This window comes from Cydia splendana, chromosome 23 (genome assembly GCF_910591565.1).
Source record: "Cydia splendana chromosome 23, ilCydSple1.2, whole genome shotgun sequence".
Taxonomy (NCBI): domain Eukaryota; kingdom Metazoa; phylum Arthropoda; class Insecta; order Lepidoptera; family Tortricidae; genus Cydia; species Cydia splendana.
The window spans coordinates 1757493-1780374 of record NC_085982.1 but is presented as its reverse complement, the minus strand read 5'-3'; the positions used below and the strand labels follow the sequence as shown (position 1 = coordinate 1780374).

The window sequence follows — 22882 nt, the reverse complement described above, 5'->3', positions numbered from 1 at the left end:
TTTTGAAAAGGGTAGACACTCAATAAAATAAAGTGGATAAGAAAATTGTTTAGTTTTCAGAATTTTGCAGTTCATCATTGTTTTGCAAATTTGATTATTAAAATTGACGAACAATAATTGGATAAGTTGTGGAATTCTAGTAGGTAATGAATATAATCGGCAAGAAACAAAGTAAATTAAATTAATCAGATAAACTTTCACTCATTGCTATTAAAGATGGGAATAAAATACAAGACAAATTCTCTTTATTGCACAATCTCAGAATAAATGTACATGGAATCACAAATAATACATGAAGATAAAGAAAAACAACAGGCGGGGAGCAGGATTGTAATGGTTTTGCTAGTATGTTTGTTATACCTGTATTCTAAATATTTGAAGTTCACACCATTTTATCACGAGCAAAATTATATTCAGGGATTATGAATTGTACAATTATGAAAGTGACGCCATTGTCATATCAGCTGAAAAACGGTGCATTGACAAATATCTGTACATTGACAATGTGTACCTTTATTAGCATTTTAAATCTGTTATTGATTTTTTCTTTTCTGGTGCAATAAAGTGTATTTATGTACTTACTTACATCTCTAATCCATGAATTCCCGTGTGATTTCGGACCCTATCTAAACTACAGACTTCTTTGTTAAAAGCTTTTACACGCTGCAAACTTTCATAACATTCAAGATCATTTTCACAGTATGATTTCTAAGACTAACATTACAATTTAAGCATTTTATCGCTTATTGCTGAGTAGGCAGCACTCATCCCTTTCCTGAACTAATCTCATCGAGAACTGATTTGCAATCTTCCATACTGCATACGACTGGGTTAGGCAAATTTATCTAAGCATTCTTATTATTTTCTGTTGTTACCTCTATCCAATTGTCTTTGTCTATGTTTCTGTACATGTACTGTAAACAGTGTGAGGGGTGCAATAACGAGTATTGTATTGTATTATTTTTGTTTCTTTATAAATCTTGATTTTCTTTTTTCTTCAACAGATCCCTCATACCATAACCCGCACTGCAGACAAGTCTGTCAGCGCTGAGATTTCCATTCTGGCCAACGTTACTGATAATCAAGCTCAGTACCGTTGTGAGGCTACTAACAGCGCCACGGAGATACCACTGTTCGAAACCGTTACTTTGAATGTGCATTGTAAGTATTTGGTTAATATTTGAAGCGCTGTAGACCTGGCTCCAATTTCACCACGGTGACAGGTGCGACAATTGTAAAACATCACTGTTGCTGACGTCACAGGCATCCATGGGCTACGGTTACCGCTTACCATCGGGCGGGCCGTATTCCTGTTTGCCACCATCATTGTTTTATTTAAAAAAACTTTATTATATCGGAAATAAACAGATATTTCTCTTGCTAAGTTTATGACAATTGTCACAAGAAACACTACAATTGTCACGAAATTCCGACATATACCTCATTACCTGTCAAGAATTACCTACAATTCTTCTAAATCTTGACAATTGTCAGAAACTTCGCAAAAGAAATATCTGTTTTTTTTCCGATATAATAAGGTTTTTTTTTAATAATACAATGATGGTGGCAAACAGGAATACGGCCCGCCCGATGGTTAGCGGTAACCGTAGCCCATGGATGCCTGTGACGTCAGCAACAGTGATTTTACAATTGTCGCACCTGTCACCGTGGTGAAATTGGGGCCAGGTAAACATAACTTGGAGAATCAACAAGTTTGCATTTTATCCTCGCCAAAATCATTAGGACAATTGAGCAATTGAACATTTCAACAAAGACCCCCCCTTGGAATAGTAGTTTGTGTTACATGTGTGTGAATGAAGCGATGGATTCATTAGAGTATAGAGGATTCATTAGTAGAATCCTGAGTGCAATGAGGGATTCAAGTGTTAACGCCCAAGACAAAATAATTTTGATACCGTGTGACACATACTGCTTTTCACATCAACTGGGAGGAAAATAAAAAAATCTTAATCTATGAGGAGATTATTATGTTTCAAAATATAATTCAAGCTAAAAAAAAGAATGCATAAAATAACAAAAACAGTGTCCTAGAACAGAAAAGTGCCACTTTGATCCCCCCTAGTAGGGAGGAAAAGTGCCACTTTGATCCCTCCTAGCGGGGAAGAAAAAGCCCTTTTCCGAATAGGTGATGTGAAAAGATTATTAACAGACTAAACAGACGCTGAGAGTCTTTCGTCACCGGTCAACCGGTCAACCGGTCAAAGGTTAATTCATAACGTACCAGTAGAGGTTTTTACAAACATTCATAAGATCATTGTTTAAATGCTAAATTTAAGTGGTCAGCCAGATGTACGGATTTTTGCCAATCGCAAGACAAAACGACCAAACATGCGATCGATCGATCGATATAACAAATTGTTTTATGATGTTATACAGCGTGGGCAAAGATACAGAGAGACGAGGAAGATATTCATTGAAAGGATACTTATATTGAAAAACAGAATTGTGATATAATATTAATTAGCAGACTAATTATAAAGAAAGGAGAAGATACATAACGAGGCAGGACAAATGAACAAATAAACTTTAATTAATATTATGCTAATAAAAACTTAACATTAAAATTTTCTTACGACAAAATATCTTATACAAATTCAAATAAAGCTAGCAACACAAATTTTAAACATTAATTACATTTACAGTTTGACTTTACTTTCATTTGTTTACTAAAATAATTATTCTAAGTCCTTTATTTGGCTTTTGAGTTTGCGTATCGAGATATTTCTCTAGTTTAAGTTTTGATATTGTAAATATTGTTTTAATTTAATTGGTCTTTTTAGTTTATTTCTGCTTGAATGATCAACATAATAATCAAAAAGTCAACTAACTAACGATGTTTTGGAATAAACAGTATTATTTATTAATGTAAATAATAATAAAACTAGCTTTCTGAGTCTAGCTTCTGAGTTTTCTTTTACAAAGTGTTAACTATCATAATTGTTATTTATTTTATATTTATATACCTACGGACCTTCATAAATTCTTCTCACTATGTATTTAAACATGCCAGTCACTTAGGTTGAAATATTATAGGTATTTTTTGCTGTTACATTTTTACCTTACATTTTTTTTATCAACAGTCGCTCCAGAAACCGTGAAAGTGACTACGGAACCCAGCGAACTCAAACCCGGAATCGAAGCCACATTATCTTGCAAATCGGCCGCTAGCAATCCGCCAGCAACACTGTCTTGGTGGCGAGATGGCATACCCGTGCAAGGTAACTTATATTTTCTTTTCGTATCTTATCTTATATTTAAATTTAGCTAGTCCTATTTTTTTCGCGGTTGTATTTGATAGGATTGGAATCGAGATTAAGTGCAAGTATCATTTTATTATTAATATAAATCAAACCACTGATGATTTTACGAATATTTTACTTACAATGTATTCAAGATGCTGACCCCTTGGGACTGAATAGGACAAGGGCAAGCGGACATTTTATCTTGGGTAATATAAAAACATTTTCGCGATCGCATTGTATACTAACTTTACTTTGCATAAAAACAAGAATGAAACTTAAAGAAGAGTTAACGAACATTTTCATAATTTGTATCACAAAGTTGATTGCACAATAAAAGCAAGTCCGTTAATTTCTCTTTAGATGGCAAAAGTAGTTCTTCAGGGTATATTTTAAAGAAAACTTCTTTACTGTGCTCCTTTCACTCGCTACATTTTAGTGCCTAACTCTAAACCATTACCACCTCACGCTTAATAAACTTTATCAAAGAGGAAAGCCTATTCTGGTTGTAAGTTTTGAAATGGAGCCCGATCCGGATTTATTCTTCTGTCAGCGATAGATCATATCCATAATAAGAACAAGAAATTGAAATCGGAATCAGGCTCATGGTTTTCATCTTATTTTTATACGATCTTGAGTCAGCGTGCGTCGCTAACGCTGATTTGATTGATCCTCACGGATTGCAATCAGGAGTCATCTCATAAGGCGTCTCGCTCCCACTTATTGACACGCGTGAGATGCTAGTCCACTTTTGTCATACAATTCCATGTCGATGAGTATCCTTACTTATCCTACCTAAATGTACCTACTGTCCTCAGTAGGTACGTTTTATATATGCATTTAAAATTTCTGTTGCAATCCCCGCGAAGTTTACGAACGGCTGGATCCATAAGGTCTGGTTTTTTTTATAGCTCATGAATTATGTGACACTGGGATGATGATGTATTATGAGAGATGATGATGATGATAGGTGATGAATATGAGGTTGTGAAAATGTCATGGAGGATGGGTGGTATAGATGAGGTGGTGGTATAGGACAATATACAGTTAGACCAAGATAAATCTGCAATGATTTTGATAGCACACGCAGTGCAAGTATTATTTATACGTCATAATTTCAAACTATATCGAATTATTAAAACAGAATTTATCTCCTTCACTGAATCCAACAAAGAAAAAACGCTTTGAAATGAAGTTTTTTAATGGCACATAAAGATGATATCAACTCTGTCAAAAACGTTTACAGAAGAGTAAATTTTTTACGACTCGAGCTGTGAAAATAAGAACTACAGTTGAAGTTAATATTAATGTTTATGAACTTTTTGGGTTTTATTACGCACAGTGTGGCAGATAAGAAGGGTAGCGAAACCTTTGAATAATGTTGGTTTATTAGACTGTTTTGAATTGTATTCTCAATTCTCAGTTCTCCCTTGACTTTTTATAGCCATACGTTTGAATTAGAATTAGGAAGAGGCACTTTTAAATTAATTTTATTATACTTTTGACGTTTAATCTCACATTTATTTTCATTTGAAAATAAATATATCAAATTAAATTTAAATCTTAATTAAATATTAAGAAGGAACGGATTGCCCAAAAAAATTGGTGCTTACAATATTTAAGTTTCTTCCAGGGATTTGTTTGGCCAGAATTGTCAAAGCAACTATAAATTTAAGATATGTGAAAAGGCCCCAAAAAACCTTTTTGAATATTCTTTGATTATTTAAAATTTTGAGGAAAAGGAATACGACTAAACGTCTTTTAAGTCTTATTCTTTAAAACTGGTCGTATCTTTCAAAGACTGAAATATTCATCAATAATAAACTATATAATTTTTACAGGTCTCCCAATGAAGATGAATCAAGGCCTATACGGCGGGACGCTATCAACCATGGAACTCAAACTGAACGTCACTAAGGACATGAACGGAGCTGTATATACATGCCAGGCGATGAACGAAGCCTTGCAGAGGAGCGTACACGATGCTACGGCGTTGAAAGTGTTATGTAAGTAGTAGTTAACACGTTATTGTACAAAAAAAAACATAAAAAAGAAAAAAACACAAATAATTAGTACTAAAGGGACAAGTTAGCCTAACTTGTCCCTTTCAGGGATCTCTTCCAGTTAACTTTTGATCAATTGAGGGTACATAATCAAACATTTCAAAATCAACGAAATTCCAAAAAAAAACTTGGGTATTTATCACCCACTTGTTTTACATGCAAAAACAATACTACCAATTCACCAGATTTGATCTTACCTGCCGAATTTCGGATATACTATGGATTACAAACATCGATAAAACAAAAAGTAGGCAACAACTGCCACAATTTCGATATTCTGAATTGTTAATGCAAGCAAATACATACATCCGTCGGCCATCGTACATAACATAATCCAGCATTTTTTGCCCCGTATTCAGTTTTAAAGTTATTTTTTGAAATCTGTATTTCTAGCCAAACTGACAACTACAAACAACAGCGTTTTTTTTGCCATTATATTTTGTTGAGCAATATATTTTCGTGCATGCTTACAAAAATAAAACTTGGATTCTTTCCGTGTATGAAACTAATGTTTATACACGGGTTATAGTAAAATACACGTAATTATGGATATTTTGACATATGTAAATATAAAAAAATCTGCGATATAATAGCAATTAATTCTTACTTGATTACAATGCCTGTAAATAACAGCCAGACCTACACATTCACAATTTGACTACAAAACTTTAAAAAAGGAACCACATACTAAGTGTCTTAGTTCCTTTTACACCACACAAAGTACAGCCAAGGAATCTAATTTCTGTGCTACTATGTAACCTTGACACTTGACACTGTGTGACCTTGTCATAGTGACAATCAATATGAAAATTGCTAGCTCATATTATTGTCATTGGGACAAGATACGAAGTTGTACAGAAATTAATTTCCTTTACCTAACCTTTGATATTTATTAAACATTTTTCTTCCAACAGACGCGCCAATCTTCGATGAGAATACTCCCCCTACTACAGTGGGCGTTGAGAACGAACCTCTCATCATCGTGTTGCGAGCTGACGGAAACCCTGGCAGCATCACGTATACTTGGACTAAAGATGGCCAGCCTATCACGCAGTCGTCGTACAGCAGTGCAAGTAAGTACAAGAGTTAACGAAGGATTTTTTTTTTCTTATCGTCATTAGTGTCGGGCTCTTGACGGTCGAGAAATTTCCATGTATATCTGTCCTCCACCTTTTCCTTGACAGCCTAAAACGGCACAATGTTCACATTTCCGTTTACTTAATCCATGTACGCATTCCTTAATTTTCTTAAATTATTTATTTCTTCTATCGTGTTCTTAATGAATTTGTTGTTTTCGTGTCGTAATAGATTTTCAAGCTTTCTTCTTATGTTATTTATTATTTTCAACAAACCGATCTTACTTTTAGCAAAGTACCATCTCTCTCTCTCTCGCTATAGGCACCAGGATCCCTTGGGGATTTGAATCCCTCTCAATGATTAGAGAGCCAAGTACATCACATACTATTAGCCCTTAGAGTATGGCTTTCAAAGATTACAATCATATACTTTAGAAATTGGGACATTTAGCCTGATGGCCTTATTTACTAAAACTGGTTTGTATCTTGAGGACTTGGTCACTTTTTAGGTAATCAATTTCAGGTTTATAATGGCATTCATTATTTATTTGTTCCAACAGGCGACCGTATAGTATCTGAAGGCTCCATGCTGAACATCACGCGTCTCTCTCGTAACGATGCCGGAGTATACACCTGCGAAGCTGTCAACTCTCAGGGCGCCGCTACGGCCAACATCAGCGTTTCAGTACATTGTGAGTTTAAAGAATATTCTTACTAATGATAACTATTCTGTCAGTTATCTCTGCCTAAACTGTTGAATCGATTTAGACGATGTAGGTTTATTTTTGTTTAATCCCGAGGAAAGACAGGAAAGTTTTTATTACGAAATTAATCTTACTGCTCAGAAGTACTGTATAAGGAGACAGAGATTTAAATAAAAACTTTTCATTGATGTGGACATTTCATTTGAGAAGATTCTGATGAGACCATCCCAAAAATACGTTTGTAGCGGGAAACGTAATAACTACTTTTTTGTTACAGATTCAGCCAGTGTAGTATCAGTTAGTCAAAACGAAATACGAAATTCTGAGGAAGACGCCACACTAGCATGCACTGCTACTGGTAAGTGGTAAAACAATAGTAACAGAATAAAATAAAAAATATTGTACCTATGGTCTTCTTTTTGTGATCTTGCATTTTTTTGGTAGTCACGCAATGTTTTTCACGTACCTAAATAAGGCGTACAGTTTCAAAACTTCTAAACTTATCGTACGAAACATCATTGATGTTTACGACTGGTAAATTGGTGTGAATTCTGCATGCAAATGTCATGAGATTCAAATGGATGTATGAAGTCTAATCAAGGCTTTAATGACAAAAAAAAACATATTGCGCACATTTGACCCCATACTAATACGCTAGCTACTTATTGCTTCGTTATAGTTTTTTTAAAGAGTTATTTTATTTTATGAATACAATGATACCACATATAAAGCTAGTTGTTTTCGTTATTCTACTAAACCAAAAGGTAAACGCTACTTTAACATTCCTCAGGTAACCCTCTCACTGCCGAACATATTCGATGGGAGCGAAAAGACTACAACTTCAAAACAAGAACATCTAGCAGTTTTGACTCGAAGAATCTCACTAGTTATTTAGTTATAAATCAAGCCACCAAAGATGACGTAGGCAATTTCGAATGTGTTGTAAACAATGGTATAGGTGAAAGAGAGAGTAAGCAAGAAGTAATGCTAGTAGTGAAGACTCAGCCTACGATGGATACAGCTCCGAATTTGAGCAAGTCTGCTTCAAATGTTGGACAAGTTGGAAGACTGATTTGCAAGTACGTATACACTTTGATAATGTTATATTTACAAAATTAACTTCAAATAGAAAACTGAAGAAAATATCATAATGCTTAAGACGTATACTTTGATAAATTTATATTGCCAAAATTAATATCAAACAGATAATTAAATAAAAAAACATAATGCTAAAGATGCTTAGTGAAGTAAAAATTACGGGAATATTACTTATTTACTTTGAGGCAACATCTTCTTTCGATACACTAATTTAATTATAGTAGGAAATGTGAATATGTTTATCACTTTTATGTCCAATCGTTTCACAACCATCTATTGCTATTAAAATTCGAAATAGCATCAATATTTTATATTGAATATGATAATTATATATCAAATTTAAATTAAACCAATTGTGTAGTTTGTTTTATTAAAATTTTACTAACAATTTAATCTTTATTTAGGTGCAAATCAGCTCCAGCACCAAATTTCACTTGGTCCAAAAGCGGAGCGAAGTTACCAGTAAACACTTCAACCAAATACTATGCTGAATACCACAAAATCGACCCAGTGACGTACATGTCCATTCTTCTGATTAACGACGTTTCTTCGTCAGATTATGGGTCTTATGTATGTGATGCTAGAAACGAGCTGGGATTTGATACTGCGAAGGTTAAATTGGATATCACTAGTGCACCAGGTAAGTTGAGTAAATCTCGTGTTGTTTTAGTTTTAAAAGGACCTTGTAACTTATAATTTATCTAATACATTACAGTTTTTAATGATTTTATATCGATTCTGTTTCTGCTCCGGATCGATTTGATCTATTGTTCTTTACATTTTCAGAGACAAATTCACTTTATGTCCATTCTAGTAAAAACAATGTATAATTCTTCTGATTTTTTATTTTAGCATTTATTTAACGAATTATTTGTTTATAGTCCATAATTCAATTCCAATTAGGTATTAGGAGTAGTTCCACACTTTTTACACGACTGCCCAAAAATAGGAGTTTATTCTTTTCAGGGCTCATGTTTAATAAATAGGTTTTTTGTATAAGTACCAACTTAATTTAGGTAATTATTAGGTTTTATGTTATTTTAAATGCTATTTTATTTTTCTAATCGTTGATTTTGTTCACAGATCAAGTGATGTCAATATCGGTGACAAACGTAACGTATAACTCAGTAACTTTGGAATGGGTGCCAGGGTTTGACGGTGGCCTTACTACTTGGTTTAGACTTAGATATCGGTAAGTTTCCAATTTTCATATATAATTAATCAACCTTAAAAGCTACTCTTGTATTATTTTTCCTTATGTCGTCATTATTGGGGGTAGTTGCTGCACCAGAACTGTCCAATCCGTAAATTTTTGTTGTACAAATACGTAAAAATGATGTACAAATAATATAACTAGAATTGATGTAGAATAATATAATTTTATTAATAAATACCTGAATCTCAAATATACTGTAGTATAGATATAAATCATTGACACTTATTGTTCATGATATATGTCCAATATAGGTCAGCATATTTTCATGATCCCTTAAGGTCTACTCCGTTATTTAAAAACGCTGACGTACCCTATACGTAGTAAACTTATAATATTTGTACTATGGGCCCGATTCGGATTTTGAAATAGACATCTATTAGACATCACCAAGATACGATACCGATATGTTTAAGATCTAACCTGTCAAATTTGACATTTGCGCGATTCTGGAGATACTGTTGAACGATTTCCACAGGATATGGCTTAGAGATCCAATTCACATCTAATAGATATCTTACTCTATCTAACGTAAAAGTGACATTGGTTGCCCGAATTGCGCTGCAAAAGAGAACTAGTTGATATCTAAACTATAACGTATCTAGAATGGATCTAGTACGTGTCGTCTCTTGTGAATATAAAAAAAAATGTAATTTATTGTCGCAACAAAAACTTACAGCAAAAAATCGAACAAAGAGAATACAAAAAAAAAAGGTTACAGGTTACACAATAAGGTTAAAGTCCAATAGGGTTGTTGACTGTATATAAAATATAGAATATATGTAATATATTTAATAATATCTTGAAGTTCGAATGCGGCAGTAGGTGTACAAAGGAGATGAGCAATAAAAATTAAATAAATAAATAAATATGGTCCCTGCCGCACTTGATATGATATTGCAAGATTTAATTATTTTACTTCAATTTCCAGCAAACCTTATGAAGAAACATATAGATACGAAGACGTATCACCAAGGAACGCAACGTCGTATACGATTAGTGGACTGGAAAAGAATACAGACTACGTTTTCTCCGTTATGGCGCTTAACAAAATAGGGCAGAGCAAATATAGGCCGGATGATACGAAAGCTACAACACTTAGTAAGTATCCTAAGTTTTATAGTTTTGATTAGGATATTAAAACTTTAATTATGTTCCACTGGTTTGATAGTTAAAATAAATCAAACAAAAAAGTAAACTGATGAAGAAAGTTTAATAATTTGACTGTCTACTACTACTACTCGCGTCGACTAGTCGCGTCTTTTTTTTTGTTAACATTCTTTTTGAGATTACTTAAGATATTTAAGATTTAAATGACGAAACTTTATTGAAAAAGACAAAAACTTTTTTAATAAAAAAATAATTTCAACATTCGCTTATCCGTGTAAATATCAAAAAAGGACTAAGGCTTCTAAAGAAACAATTACTATGGCTGAGTTGAAGGTTATTAACTTAAACAAAAATGAGAAACACTTCAAAGAATTACCATTCCGTTTGATGGTTTTTCTCAAAGAAATCTTAGTAAATAATTAAGGAAAAGGCATAAATTATTAAGAAGAGCTCCGCGGATGAGACGAGTTAATTTTCTTAGTGTAATTATTAATTAATGCATAGCAATTATTAAGAAGTAGCCATGTACCGCTACAGTGTACTCAAATTTTACATTTATCTTTATAATATTATTAAATAAAATATAAAGAAACTGGTAGCACAAAAGACTTTAAAATAATACTACAGTATGGAAATTAACTTAAAATAACTTACTTCAAAATACTATAATGCAAAAAATATAAAATAGTACTCCTGGTTTTATATCAGATAAAATCTGTATTTTACCTAAGTACCTATACTATTTAATTTCTGATTTTAAAAAGTTGTTTTGTGTACTACTTAAACCAATTTATTTTTGTTATTTGTACACTTCATCAGTGAAAAGTTCTATTTCTGAAAATTAATTTGTTTCTTTAAAATTTTCTTAAAACACGTAAAAATACTTGGTATTGACCAGTGGAACATAAACTCTAATTATTTTTCCATATTTATAAGTTCTAATGAAATTCGTTCCAAATTTTTTTTCCACGCACCAGACTTCGTCCCATCATCAGTACATTCAAGTTCAGAAGAATATAATTACAATGTGCCTGGCGTATTCATCATAACCGGTACCATCGTTGGTACTGCGCTCATTCTGCTGAATGTATTGTTGATAGGATTCTGTCTGCATAGAAGGACCAATAAAAGGATCAGAGGTGTGATGTTTGATGTTTTTGATGTGAATGTTTCTCGATTATGTATTTAGTTGTAAACGACAAGGATAATTGTCTTTGTTAATTAGTTTGTAGAATTTTAAAGGATCTTTACTGGCAGCTTTACTTTTTTGTCGATTCTACTAAAGTAAAATTTATTAGATTTGCTGTTATGTGTTTAATCGAAAAATCTTACTTTTGAATCAAGGGGCACTTTAGGTACAAAACTGCCGTATGATTCAGACAAATCACGTTTTTTTTTTGTGTCGGGTTTTCGACTTAATAACGTGAGTTTCTTTGCTCGAATTTTTGTTCATAAGAAATTTAAGAGAATTTCTAATGGGTATTATACAGACTGCCAATAAAGATGTTTTAAAACAGTTTCCACTATTCATTTCATGATTTAGTTTATTTTTTTTTTCTTTAAAGCTTCTTCAGAAGTAGGCGAGTTGAACGTAGTGAGCACAGAATACGTAGAAACGGCCGACGTGTCGAAGAGCGTAGTTGTCTATGTGTCTATCACCGGGGCACTTCTAGTCTTGGTTAATGCTGCGTTAGTCGCTTGTTTTGTTTTTAAACGCCGATCTAGACGGTTGAAAGGTGAGTTTCAATGTTTTTTTTTTAATCTAAAGCTTTGATAATATACATTTTCGTTTCTTTTTTGTTAATTCATTATTTTGATAACTGCCATTTTTAGTGTTCCGTGCAAAGCTTTGTTCACGGAACACTTTATGGGATCACTTCGGTCTTGCAAATCAGTTATTTTACTTATTTCCGCAGAATTGAGTAAAATTGTACAAAGCTTTGGATTGTTGTATCATTTGTGATTATTAGCTACAAGTGTTAAATAGTAATGTTACTAAATTTTTTAGTTTCTGTGTCGTAGTTCCTATAAGCTACATTTATTATTTAATTGTGTTAAAAGGTGAACTAAATAGTTTGTCTCCGTTCTTGTCACTAATTAAATTTTATACCAACAAAAGTTTAAAAGAGTGTCAGTCCTTCATTCTTCACGTTCTTTTGACAGAGAAAAATATTCCAAATGTATTACAGATCTTCTGCCAATATAAACCCTCCCCCTCCCTGTGTTCCTTTGCCAGTAATAATTGGTTATCTTGAAATAATTCATCACGTCAGTTAACAACCTATTAGAATAATGAACCATTCTCATTTTTCTTCCAATTTTCTTTTCCATTAATATGCACTGCATACATTAGGTTAAATTAACATTGATTTAGGCTGTATTAATATTGATTTCGCTCCGAACCCTCATTAAAATGTAATGCTTTTGCAGACTCTATATCATTTCGTCTTAGACCAAAAAAGGTTTGGTACAAAATTGTTCAGAGAATTTATAAGATATTTTATTGTCTATACGCTCGTTTGTTTACTCATGATTAGATATATAATATAGTCTTTATAGTGCCTTTAAATGTCGTTTTAAGGTATTAGTCGTAAACAAGTTTACTTTATTGACTTTATAAAAATCGACTGCTAAGTACCTCAATGCAAACTCAATGCTAAAATGCTTACACTGCAAAAATGACCCATAAAGTTTCAACACCACAAGCGACTTGCAACCTAATTTCACCCCCGTCAGCGTTCAAATTTCAACCCCTTGCGTTTGCACTTAATGATTCTCATGTCGATTAGTTTACTCGACTGTGAACGTAGATAATCGGATTTAATTGATTACCCTCTGGCATTGCACTCAATCATGATGCTTCATGTATTTTCTGCATGTAGGAAGCTGGTTCTGACCAACAATTTTTATTGGCTTTGATTGCATTTCTCGCAACGTGTGCGATCAAGGTCGTATCAAAACGAGATCATTTTTTTACGAATAGTGAAATCAGAAGCGGCCTCTAAGAAACGTATTCAGGTTATAAAATATAAAAAAACCGGACAAGTGCCAGTCGGACTCGCCCACCGAGGGTTCCGTACTTTTTAGTATTTGTTGTTATAGCGGCAACAGAAATACATCATCTGTGAAAATTTCAACTATCTGTCACGGTTCATGAGATACAGCCTGGTGACAGACGGACGGACGGACGGACGGACGGACGCAGGGACGGACGGACGGACGGACAGCGGAGTCTTAGTAATAGGGTCCCGTTTTTTACCCTTTAGGTACGGAACCCTAAAAATATTAAATCTGTTAAGATTATTGAATGATGAGGTTTTGATATTGTTGCTAGTACTTAAAATACTTTGTGAGTCGTGCCATTATGCTTAACTATATTGGGCCTTGGTCGTCAGATACCAAAACATTAATAAAGGATATTTCCCGTAAACTTGTTGGGGTGTCTGGCGACCTACGAGCAGGATCATATTTTGCCCAAAGGCTGAGCTTATATATACAGCGGGGAAATACGGCCAGTGTCCTGGAGACTATGCCCCAGGTGACATTAGGTTTTGTCGAAAATTGATGTCCTTTGTAAATAGTGTAAATATATTGAATGTATTAAATAATAAATAAAAGTGTGACCTACCTGTTTTAAATATAACTATATAGTATATATATCATAACAATCTCAAAACATTAGCAAATATTAAAGTCTGACCAGTTAAACCTTCGCAGAGTTACGCCTGAAATTAATTTGGTATTGAAATTGTTTAATTGTTTATACCACTGAAGTGGTTTTGGCTGCACTAATTTAGAGTTGGTAATTGAAATTATTCATTGACGAAAGGCGCTTACGGATATTTGAATGTATATGCAGTTTACTAGTATTCGTTCAATGATTTCGTTATCGTTTAGACGACTGATAAACCTTACACTAACTATAATAGGGAAAATCTTAACAACTTTAACTTCACGTAAAAGCTGTAGTAAAAAGTACAGTTTGTTGTAGATTTTGCTTCAACTACAATTCAACATTTTGAATAGTATTTACATTCCAAAATAACGTTGAATTCAACGCTGATCGAGATATTACACGAAAATAAACCTTAGTTTGATCATTTTCACCCCCCTTCTTTGGCATCAATCACAAATTTTACCTCACATTTTCATCACTATTCATAAATTTCACCTCTAACTTCCAATATTTTTCACAGAACAAGCCGGCCAAGCTTCAAAATCAGCAACGATAGAGATGTACGCTCCATCCTCCTACAACGACACTATGACGGGAGAAACGCTAAGTTCTGTATCCGAAAAGTCCGAAACGTATTCACAAGATGAGGGGATGGATGACAGGCAGCCACCGCCGATACCTGAAGTGCCGAGTATGCCGAACAGACATATGCTGCAGGTGAGAATCATTATCATACTCCGTTATCAATGTTGCAGTTCATTGGTTTTAGTAAAACTTTTTTTTTTCTTAGCCCTTAATAGTGTCCAAAGGCAAAGGCCTCTCCCCTTGATTTCCACGACTCCCGTTGTTGTGCTTTTTCCGGCCAGTTACTAATGAAGGTGTCTAAGGGCCACTTCCACTAACCCGACGTTAAGCGGTTAAACCGTTAACCCAGTGTCAAATTGTACTGGTACCGTGGTTACCAGGTTTAACCGGTTAACCCCGGGTTAGTGGGTTGGGGCAAGTGGCGCTAAGTCGTCCCGCCATCTCCGTCTGGGTCTGCCACGTCTGCGCTTATTTTACAGCATCCACTTAGTGGCTATACTAGCCCACCCTATCCGGATGCATGCGGCAGACATAACCCGTTGGCAAAACTACGTATACCGTAAATTCCATTTATGTACATAAGTTTGTGATGCGTCAAGAAGACCGCAGATCTTAAATAAGATGAGAATAAAAAACAAATTCTAAACAATTTTATTCCTTCCAGCAAACCGAGGCCTACCTAATGGACGACCAAGGTTTAGTCATCCCCCCACCATTGGACTACCCCCCTCCGAACTATGCCGTGTACGAAGGGGATCATGCTAGGACGCTGCCGCATCCGCATAGGCATAAGGATATGAGTGGGCATAGCACGCTTGGCCGTAGTGCAGGTAAGATATTTTTTTTTATCGAAAAAAAGCATTTGACTACAATCTCACTTGGTATTAGTACGAGTATAATTATGAGCGCTATGTAGGTATTCTTGCCTACATTGGGGTGGTCGATCGTCCGACATATCTTGAATGAGCAGTTACATAGATTTGAACCTAAATAATAAAACGATACAGTTGATTTTTAAACGACATAGTTTCTTTGCCACGTGCCTAAGATGGGATCTGAACGCTCTGAATAAAAGAAACAAAGGATTTTGTTTAACAGATTAGGGTTTGGGGTGAAAAAATCATCTCAGAAAATTCATACTATAAGTGCCGATGCAGTCTAAGATGGAGCATCCTTACCTAAAAGATGTACCTTAATTTCACTTTCGATTTAAAAAGGCTACAAATATAATGACCACCAAAAAATACTTTGGTACCCTAAATAAAAAAATCATGCTTACCAAAAAAACTTACTGAACACCAAAAAAATAAATAAGTTAATCAGTTAAATAGCAGCCATTTAAAAATATCCAAGTCATAGTGGGGTCGGAATAGATTTTCAGGAAGATAGTTTCATGCTATACGTATATTTTAAGTGTAACTACAATTCAAACTAACACAATCTATTGTTCACAGGCAAGCAGAACTACGTCCCCGCACCGTCGCCCATGCCACCGCTCGATGGCTCCTACTACAACATGGCTTCCGACCGCTACCTCTCTTACCCGCCTCTTATCGGCGAGTACTTACAGCAACAGGTAAGTCCAGCTTCTACACTTTGAAATAAAGGTACAGCGTGAAATTTTATGGGATAAGGCAGAAGAGACCGTTAATAGAGATGCATGCAATGATTTTGCTAGCACACGTAGTGCAAGTGTTATGTATACGTCATAATTTCATAGATGTTTGATGTTTAAAATAACACTTGCACTGCATTGCAGAATTATCTTGGTCTAACTCTAGCGAGTAAGGGTAATGTTGAAGACTAACTGCCCGACTCGAACTTTAAGATACGTCAATTAATAGATCTAGAAACGATATGGATTAGATATCCATCCATAGAACGTCACAATTGACACTGACATTTCTAATCCATATCGTTTCTAGATCTATTAATTGACGTTTCTAAAGCTCGAATCGGGCGGTTATTCGACGAAGATCTTATTGAAGATAACAACGTGGGAATAAGTTAGCAGCAATGTTGGCCTAAACTTATGAACCAACTTAAATAGGCTTCTCAGAGTAGATTAATTTGGTAGGTATCTGAGCTCTTACAGCTCTTGAAAAAATATAAAAGTTCTTAATAGACTTGAGCCTAGCAAATAGACCGAAATCAATGTGTATTTATTTTCAGTCAGGATTTATTCTCAGTTCAGTTCTCGAGCAAACATTTTACCTTATTAATTTCGAGATGTAGCCGAGTACGGCGTGATCCAAATCAGAGGGAGAATCAATAGGTATTTCGGGAATGATGCCTAAAAAAACATTGGTTTTACTAGTTAATTTTCGATAACGGAATCCATCGTGAGTAAACCTCTCCATCTCAAAAGAAAATGAGACTATTCTCCAACACCTTTAAGACACAGGTCCATTATGCCACGTACAGCGAGCTGAAAGAGTATTAAAAAAACCGGAAAAGTGCGAGTCGGAGTCGCCCACCGAGGGTTTCGTATTTTTAGTATTTATTTTTATAGCGGCAACAGAAATACATCATCTGTGCAAATTTCAACTGTCTAGCTATCACGGTTCATAGTCTTCGTAATAGGGTCCCGTTTTTACCCTTTGGGTACGGGGAACCCTGAAAAGTAGGTATATGTACCTACAGTCAAAGAATTTAATTTCAGACCCAGTTCGTACCTTGTCACAGTGACAAACAATATGAAAATCGCTAGAGACCTCATTCTATTGTCACTGTGACAAAGTATAAAATGGGTAGGAAATTAAATTCTTTGGCTGTACTTTTGCAACTGTCTGTACTTCTTCTTCCTCACGTTATCCCGACATTTTGCCACGGCTAATGGGAGCCTGGGGTCCGCTTGACAACTAATCCCGTGATTTGACGTAGGCACTAGTTTTTACGAAAGCGACTGCCATCTGACCTTCCAACCCAGAGGGGAAACTAAGCCTTATTATTATTGCAGCTGTGTGTACATAGGCTGATAAGATGATGACTATTTAATGGTACCCTATTTGCAGCAGAGTGGAAGAACTCCAACCCCCCCTCAGCAGTACGGAGCAGCACCACTTCAGAAGCACATGCTGAACGGAATGACTGGATCACCGTCTCATGTCGCAAGTCCACCTATGAGCTATGGAATTGATGGTAAGAACATTTAGGATCAGACAAACTAGTAGAAGAAGAAAGCAGAAGAGATTTTTCTGAGGATATTAGAAACAGTAGTATTGGTTTTACATTGTTAAATTCTTAAGTCAAGCCTTGGAATATTTATGATCAAACAAACTAATTAAGATACCATCAAAAATTTTTTTGATTTTTCTGAGAATATTAGGAACAGTAGTATTGGTTTAACATTGTTCAATTCTTAAGTCAAGCATTGGAATATTCATGATAAAATAAACTACATAACATAATTAACATACCATCAAATAATCCTTTTGGTTCTTCTGACAATAGTTGGAACAGTAGTATTGGTTTAATATTGTTCAATTCTGAGGGCATCGTCCGTCCAGTGGCGCCCTCATTAAATCAGTAGGTACCTAAAGTCTATTTCAATAGAACTTGCTAACTATGTAAACAAACCGCCATATTGAAATTGTCTCTGAATGATGAATTTACTAGTGACGGGCAAGACTCCTACTTACTACTTTACTAATGTCAAACCATATCGAATAATAAAATACCAAAAGTAAAAAACAAGTAGTTACTTATTTTTAATTTGTTTAATCACGATCAGAAGACAAATTAATACTTAAGAATGATGTATTGATGTATTTTATAACCGTGGCGGTAGGTACAGAGCGTGGGTGGGTAGTGTGTAGCGGGTTTATATTACAAACTTTAGTCACAACACTACCCATCATAGACAATTGTAGAATTTAAAAGAAACAAAACCGTCATTCCAACAGGTCCTAATAACCTAACTTATGAACCCATTTTAAACTTTTAATTAAATATCCAAGATACAGTTACATATTTATGTATTTTACGGAACGGACCGTTTCAATAGTGTATATGTGTATGGTTTCAGTGGTATTTGATGAGGTGGTGTGAAAATTCAAAGAGAAACAGTGATAAAACAAAGTTACGTTGTTTGTTTACATAGTTAGCAAGTTCTATTGAAATATACTTTATATTAATATTGTTGTCATACTCCTACTCCCCAACTTTTGGTCATTGTCACATAGTTTTACATTACATACTTTTGACTTCATCACCTAAACGGAAAAATGTGGCCACTTGCTTAATTTCAAAAGTATTTTTTTTGTAATGTATATTTTTTGTGTGTTTTCAACCAGAGTTTGATATTACTGTTTTGTCCACAGTTCCCTTGGACCGGCAATCCGCAGGCGGTACTTTGCGACGGCGAAACGAAAAAATGGCCCCCGTGCCTCCACCAGACGTCACCGTACTACATCCGGGGTGCAATCAGGTGAGACCTTAGTTACATAACCATAACCTCTATGTAGAATAGAATAGAATAGATAGAATATAAATAATTTATTCGTTAGCACAAACATAAACTCGTATGCAGGTACATATATAACATATTAGGTATACCTGGTGTGGCCTGTAACACGAGCAAAAAATTAAACTGTAGGCTCCTCAAACTGATCAACATTTGTTCAGCGGTGTGCTCCTAAGGCGCTCTTTATAAAAAACATACGTATCTATCATTTGAATTTGAAATCAATAATGGAAGAAATATGGTTGAATTTCTTATGCTCTTAAATTGGATGAACCAAAAAAAAAAACAATTATTTGCCAAAATGATTTAAATTGAAGTAATTAGTATAACAGGTAGGACTGTGAGCCTTACGAGGAAGTTGTAAATACCTATCCAAAGTTAATTTCATAATAGAAGGAAAAACTAATTTAAAAAAAAATCAATTGCTTCTGGAACCAGGCGGATAACATCTTGTGAATCTTGTGACATATTTGTAGCCACTCTTACTTATGATATATTGATTCGATGGAGTATATAATATTTATATTGGAGATAATATACTATGAATATATTATTAATATGCGTACTTACATTTAGCCACTGCTTCGTGTTGAATTTGATACTTACAGTACACTCAGATATACAGACCTCTAACCTCCTAGCATTAATACCTAATGGTAGTTTGCGACGAATATTAGGTTTCACTGTAGCTCCAGACAACTAAAGGGAAACTATCCAGAGTATCCTAGTACTTACTGTCCCTCAGCTGACAAAGCTTAACTGCTGTACTAAATGCATATGTCAGATTACGATTAGGTATTAACATCAACTCTACAAAGGATTGGACTAAACTCACGACTCGAAATACTAAGATTGACTCACGAGTTTTTCCCTCCTCATCTAAATTTTCGAGATAAAATAATTTCTATTATTTTTCATGCTTACAATAATTTCATTGAATATTTTTCACAAAAACATTCCAAACAATAATTAGTGAGAAACGAATAAATCCAGCACAATTCAAACCCCACATTCAACTCTCCAGGGGACGTTCACACCGCAAGGTTATCCGGACACTAAAATTTTAAGCACATTTAATTTCATGTTCATTTAATTTTCTCCAACTCTCGCTGGCTTACCGGAGACGAAATTAAGCTCATTTTGACGTCGCCCAGGCGAAAATGAGACGATTTAAGCTTCATTACACAGAGGTCTTTGGATGCTGCGTTCAGTTTTAGACTAGTTTAATACCTACAAAGAGTGTTATTGGAGTTTATAAATAGTTTGAGAATAAGATAGGACATTTTTAAACGGCTTCCAAAAACGAGATATATTTTTAAAATCAACTATAATGCTTTTAAGTTGTTACAATTCACGTCATTTAAGTAACCTTCGGATGTGAAAATGAGTAGGACTGAACGTCATACTCGCGGCACTTATGCCAGTTATGCCATGGTAACAACGACGCCGCAACAGTTGCAATGCATACGAACGTCACCTTTAATTTTTTTATCGCAAGTATTAAATCAGATGGTCCCGTGAAAGTTGAATTCAGATTTTTTAGTGCATACACTGTTAAAAATTATGTAATTTTAAATTAAATTATGTAATTTTACATGCAAAAAAATTACATAATCCTGTAAAATTCCCGAAAAATCTGGGAAATTTACGGAAAAATATGACATTTTACGTAATTCTCGTAAAAATTTACTTACGTAATGTTATAGGCAAAAAGTATTTTGGACATATTGATCACTTTAGATGAAGCCAACGCGATAAATAGAAATGTATTTCTTTTCTCGGTTTCGAAAAAAGGCAGTCAAAATTGTGCTAGATAATTTCTGTGAACTGAATCTAGTTTTCAACAGCAAAGTTGCAATGTTTTGTTTGGTCAAAAACAATGCAACATGCTTTGTTGGCGAAACAAAACATCCAACTTTGGCGCGACATCTTTAGTTGACTGCGTGAGAACAATGCGAACATACATATCACGATTTTAGCTCATATATTTTCTTACCTACGATAAAATCAGGCTCACAGTTTGTGCTATGAATTATAGAGCATTCAGAAAATAACAAATAGTACGCTGCTGTCTGCAAGCTATTGCGATTTTCCAATAAAGTTGCTCGAGAGAATAATTTTTTTGGTCAACTGTTTAAAACCAACCTTAATTGGTCATTCCAGCCGGGCTAGCACATGATTGGCGCGACAGTATCTCGCCGCAAGGTAGACTACCCATCCCTCTTTAGTTAATACAGTTAGAAAAAGAAGGGTAGTCTATCTCGCGGCGAGATACTGTCGCGCCAATCATGTGCTAGGCCTACAGTGACAATTGCTCTTCTAACCTTTCAATCCCGTCACTAAACAGACTTTTTCCTTACTAAAATAGAACTTAATCGCGTTTAATTAAGTTTTAAAATTACCTCCGACGTTTCGATGACGGCGTTGTCCCCTCGCTGTCTCGGAAAACCACGACCACGAGAAACGTCAAAACTTAATTATATGCAGAAAAATGTGTAAAAACCGTGCAAGATTAAATCAGTGTTTTGTAACCAAACTAACAGGATCATTTTGTTACAGCACCAGCTCTCCCAAACACCAGTGCCAAAGCAGCCACAGTCCATCCTAAAAGACCCGTCGAGACACAAATATGGAAACCAGTACGGTAGCCCCATATCCTCGAGCACGCCCCAAAGCAACTCCAGTCAGATCCTCACAGTGCAAAACCTCACCTCAGACGTACCACAATACGGTACCATTAGAAAAGAAAACAAAAAACAAAACGTTACTATAGATGAATCGTATAATAAAAGAAGTGAAACGCACGTGGTATAAAATTATAAATAAGTGTTAGTGTTTGTGTAAATACAGTTAGGTAATGTAGATAGACTTAAAAATTTATTCAATGTGATAAGTGTAGTTAGCGGACAGTAAGAGATTTTGGTACGGTGGTACCTGGACTTTTGAACTTTGTTTCAATGCGCCGATAGGCACAATCAACGTGATAGGGCCGATGTGACTTTGGGAATGTGCCAAGGCACAATTCTAATTTTCAAGAATTCAAGTGTGAATCGGTCTTGTAGCGCTTTTGTTTAACTTTTTATCAGATGAATTGGATTTAAAGTCAAAACCGCTTGCTAGACATTTCGGTGACTATTTTAAATCCAATTTTGTTGATAAATTAATATGTTTGCCTATATGGAGGAATCACATTGTTGTATTTTGAAACTAAGGCTTGGGATGAAGCAAAGTCATGCCATCTTTTTCCATGAATAGAAAAGAACGTAAATTTTAGTATCATGATGGTGTTTTTAAGTCAACTTTTTGTTTGACAATCTACAAGAAAGCAGCGTTATGATATTTATTTAATTATTATGGACTAAGGCAACTTAAAACATAACCTTGCTTCTTGCACCATCATTAAATATACTACAAAAATTTTCTTCTTTACCTATATGTTTAGTAGACATATATTCTACATAGCAATTGGTCAATTTGATATACGTATCTTTATTCCATAATTATTTGTAAAGTACTTCTTTTTATAGTACATCTTTATTAAGATGGCTGATTTTGCAATAGGTATTTCAAGTAAATTTGGTAATTGCAATGTAAAACACTACATAGTTAAGGTACAGTCACCGACTTTGACT

General features: G+C 34.7%; 1 protein-coding gene across 1 annotated transcript in view; it reads left to right on the top strand.

The window, feature by feature from the left end:
* Window positions 1–22241, top strand: part of LOC134801940 (nephrin-like) — a 246027-nt gene extending 223786 nt beyond the window's left edge. Inside the window, exons 10-26 of the mRNA XM_063774569.1 lie at window positions 1005–1161; window positions 3102–3239; window positions 5102–5266; window positions 6238–6396; window positions 6960–7091; window positions 7381–7461; window positions 7894–8182; window positions 8606–8841; window positions 9285–9393; window positions 10346–10515; window positions 12090–12260; window positions 14721–14917; window positions 15450–15615; window positions 16240–16361; window positions 17800–17926; window positions 19108–19214; window positions 21810–22241. Coding sequence (XP_063630639.1) covers window positions 1005–1161; window positions 3102–3239; window positions 5102–5266; window positions 6238–6396; window positions 6960–7091; window positions 7381–7461; window positions 7894–8182; window positions 8606–8841; window positions 9285–9393; window positions 10346–10515; window positions 12090–12260; window positions 14721–14917; window positions 15450–15615; window positions 16240–16361; window positions 17800–17926; window positions 19108–19214; window positions 21810–22064 — 2781 coding nt within the window. The 3' untranslated portion in view covers window positions 22065–22241. The remainder of the gene's footprint in view (window positions 1–1004; window positions 1162–3101; window positions 3240–5101; window positions 5267–6237; window positions 6397–6959; window positions 7092–7380; window positions 7462–7893; window positions 8183–8605; window positions 8842–9284; window positions 9394–10345; window positions 10516–12089; window positions 12261–14720; window positions 14918–15449; window positions 15616–16239; window positions 16362–17799; window positions 17927–19107; window positions 19215–21809) is intronic.
* The last annotated feature ends 641 nt before the right edge of the window (window positions 22242–22882 follow it).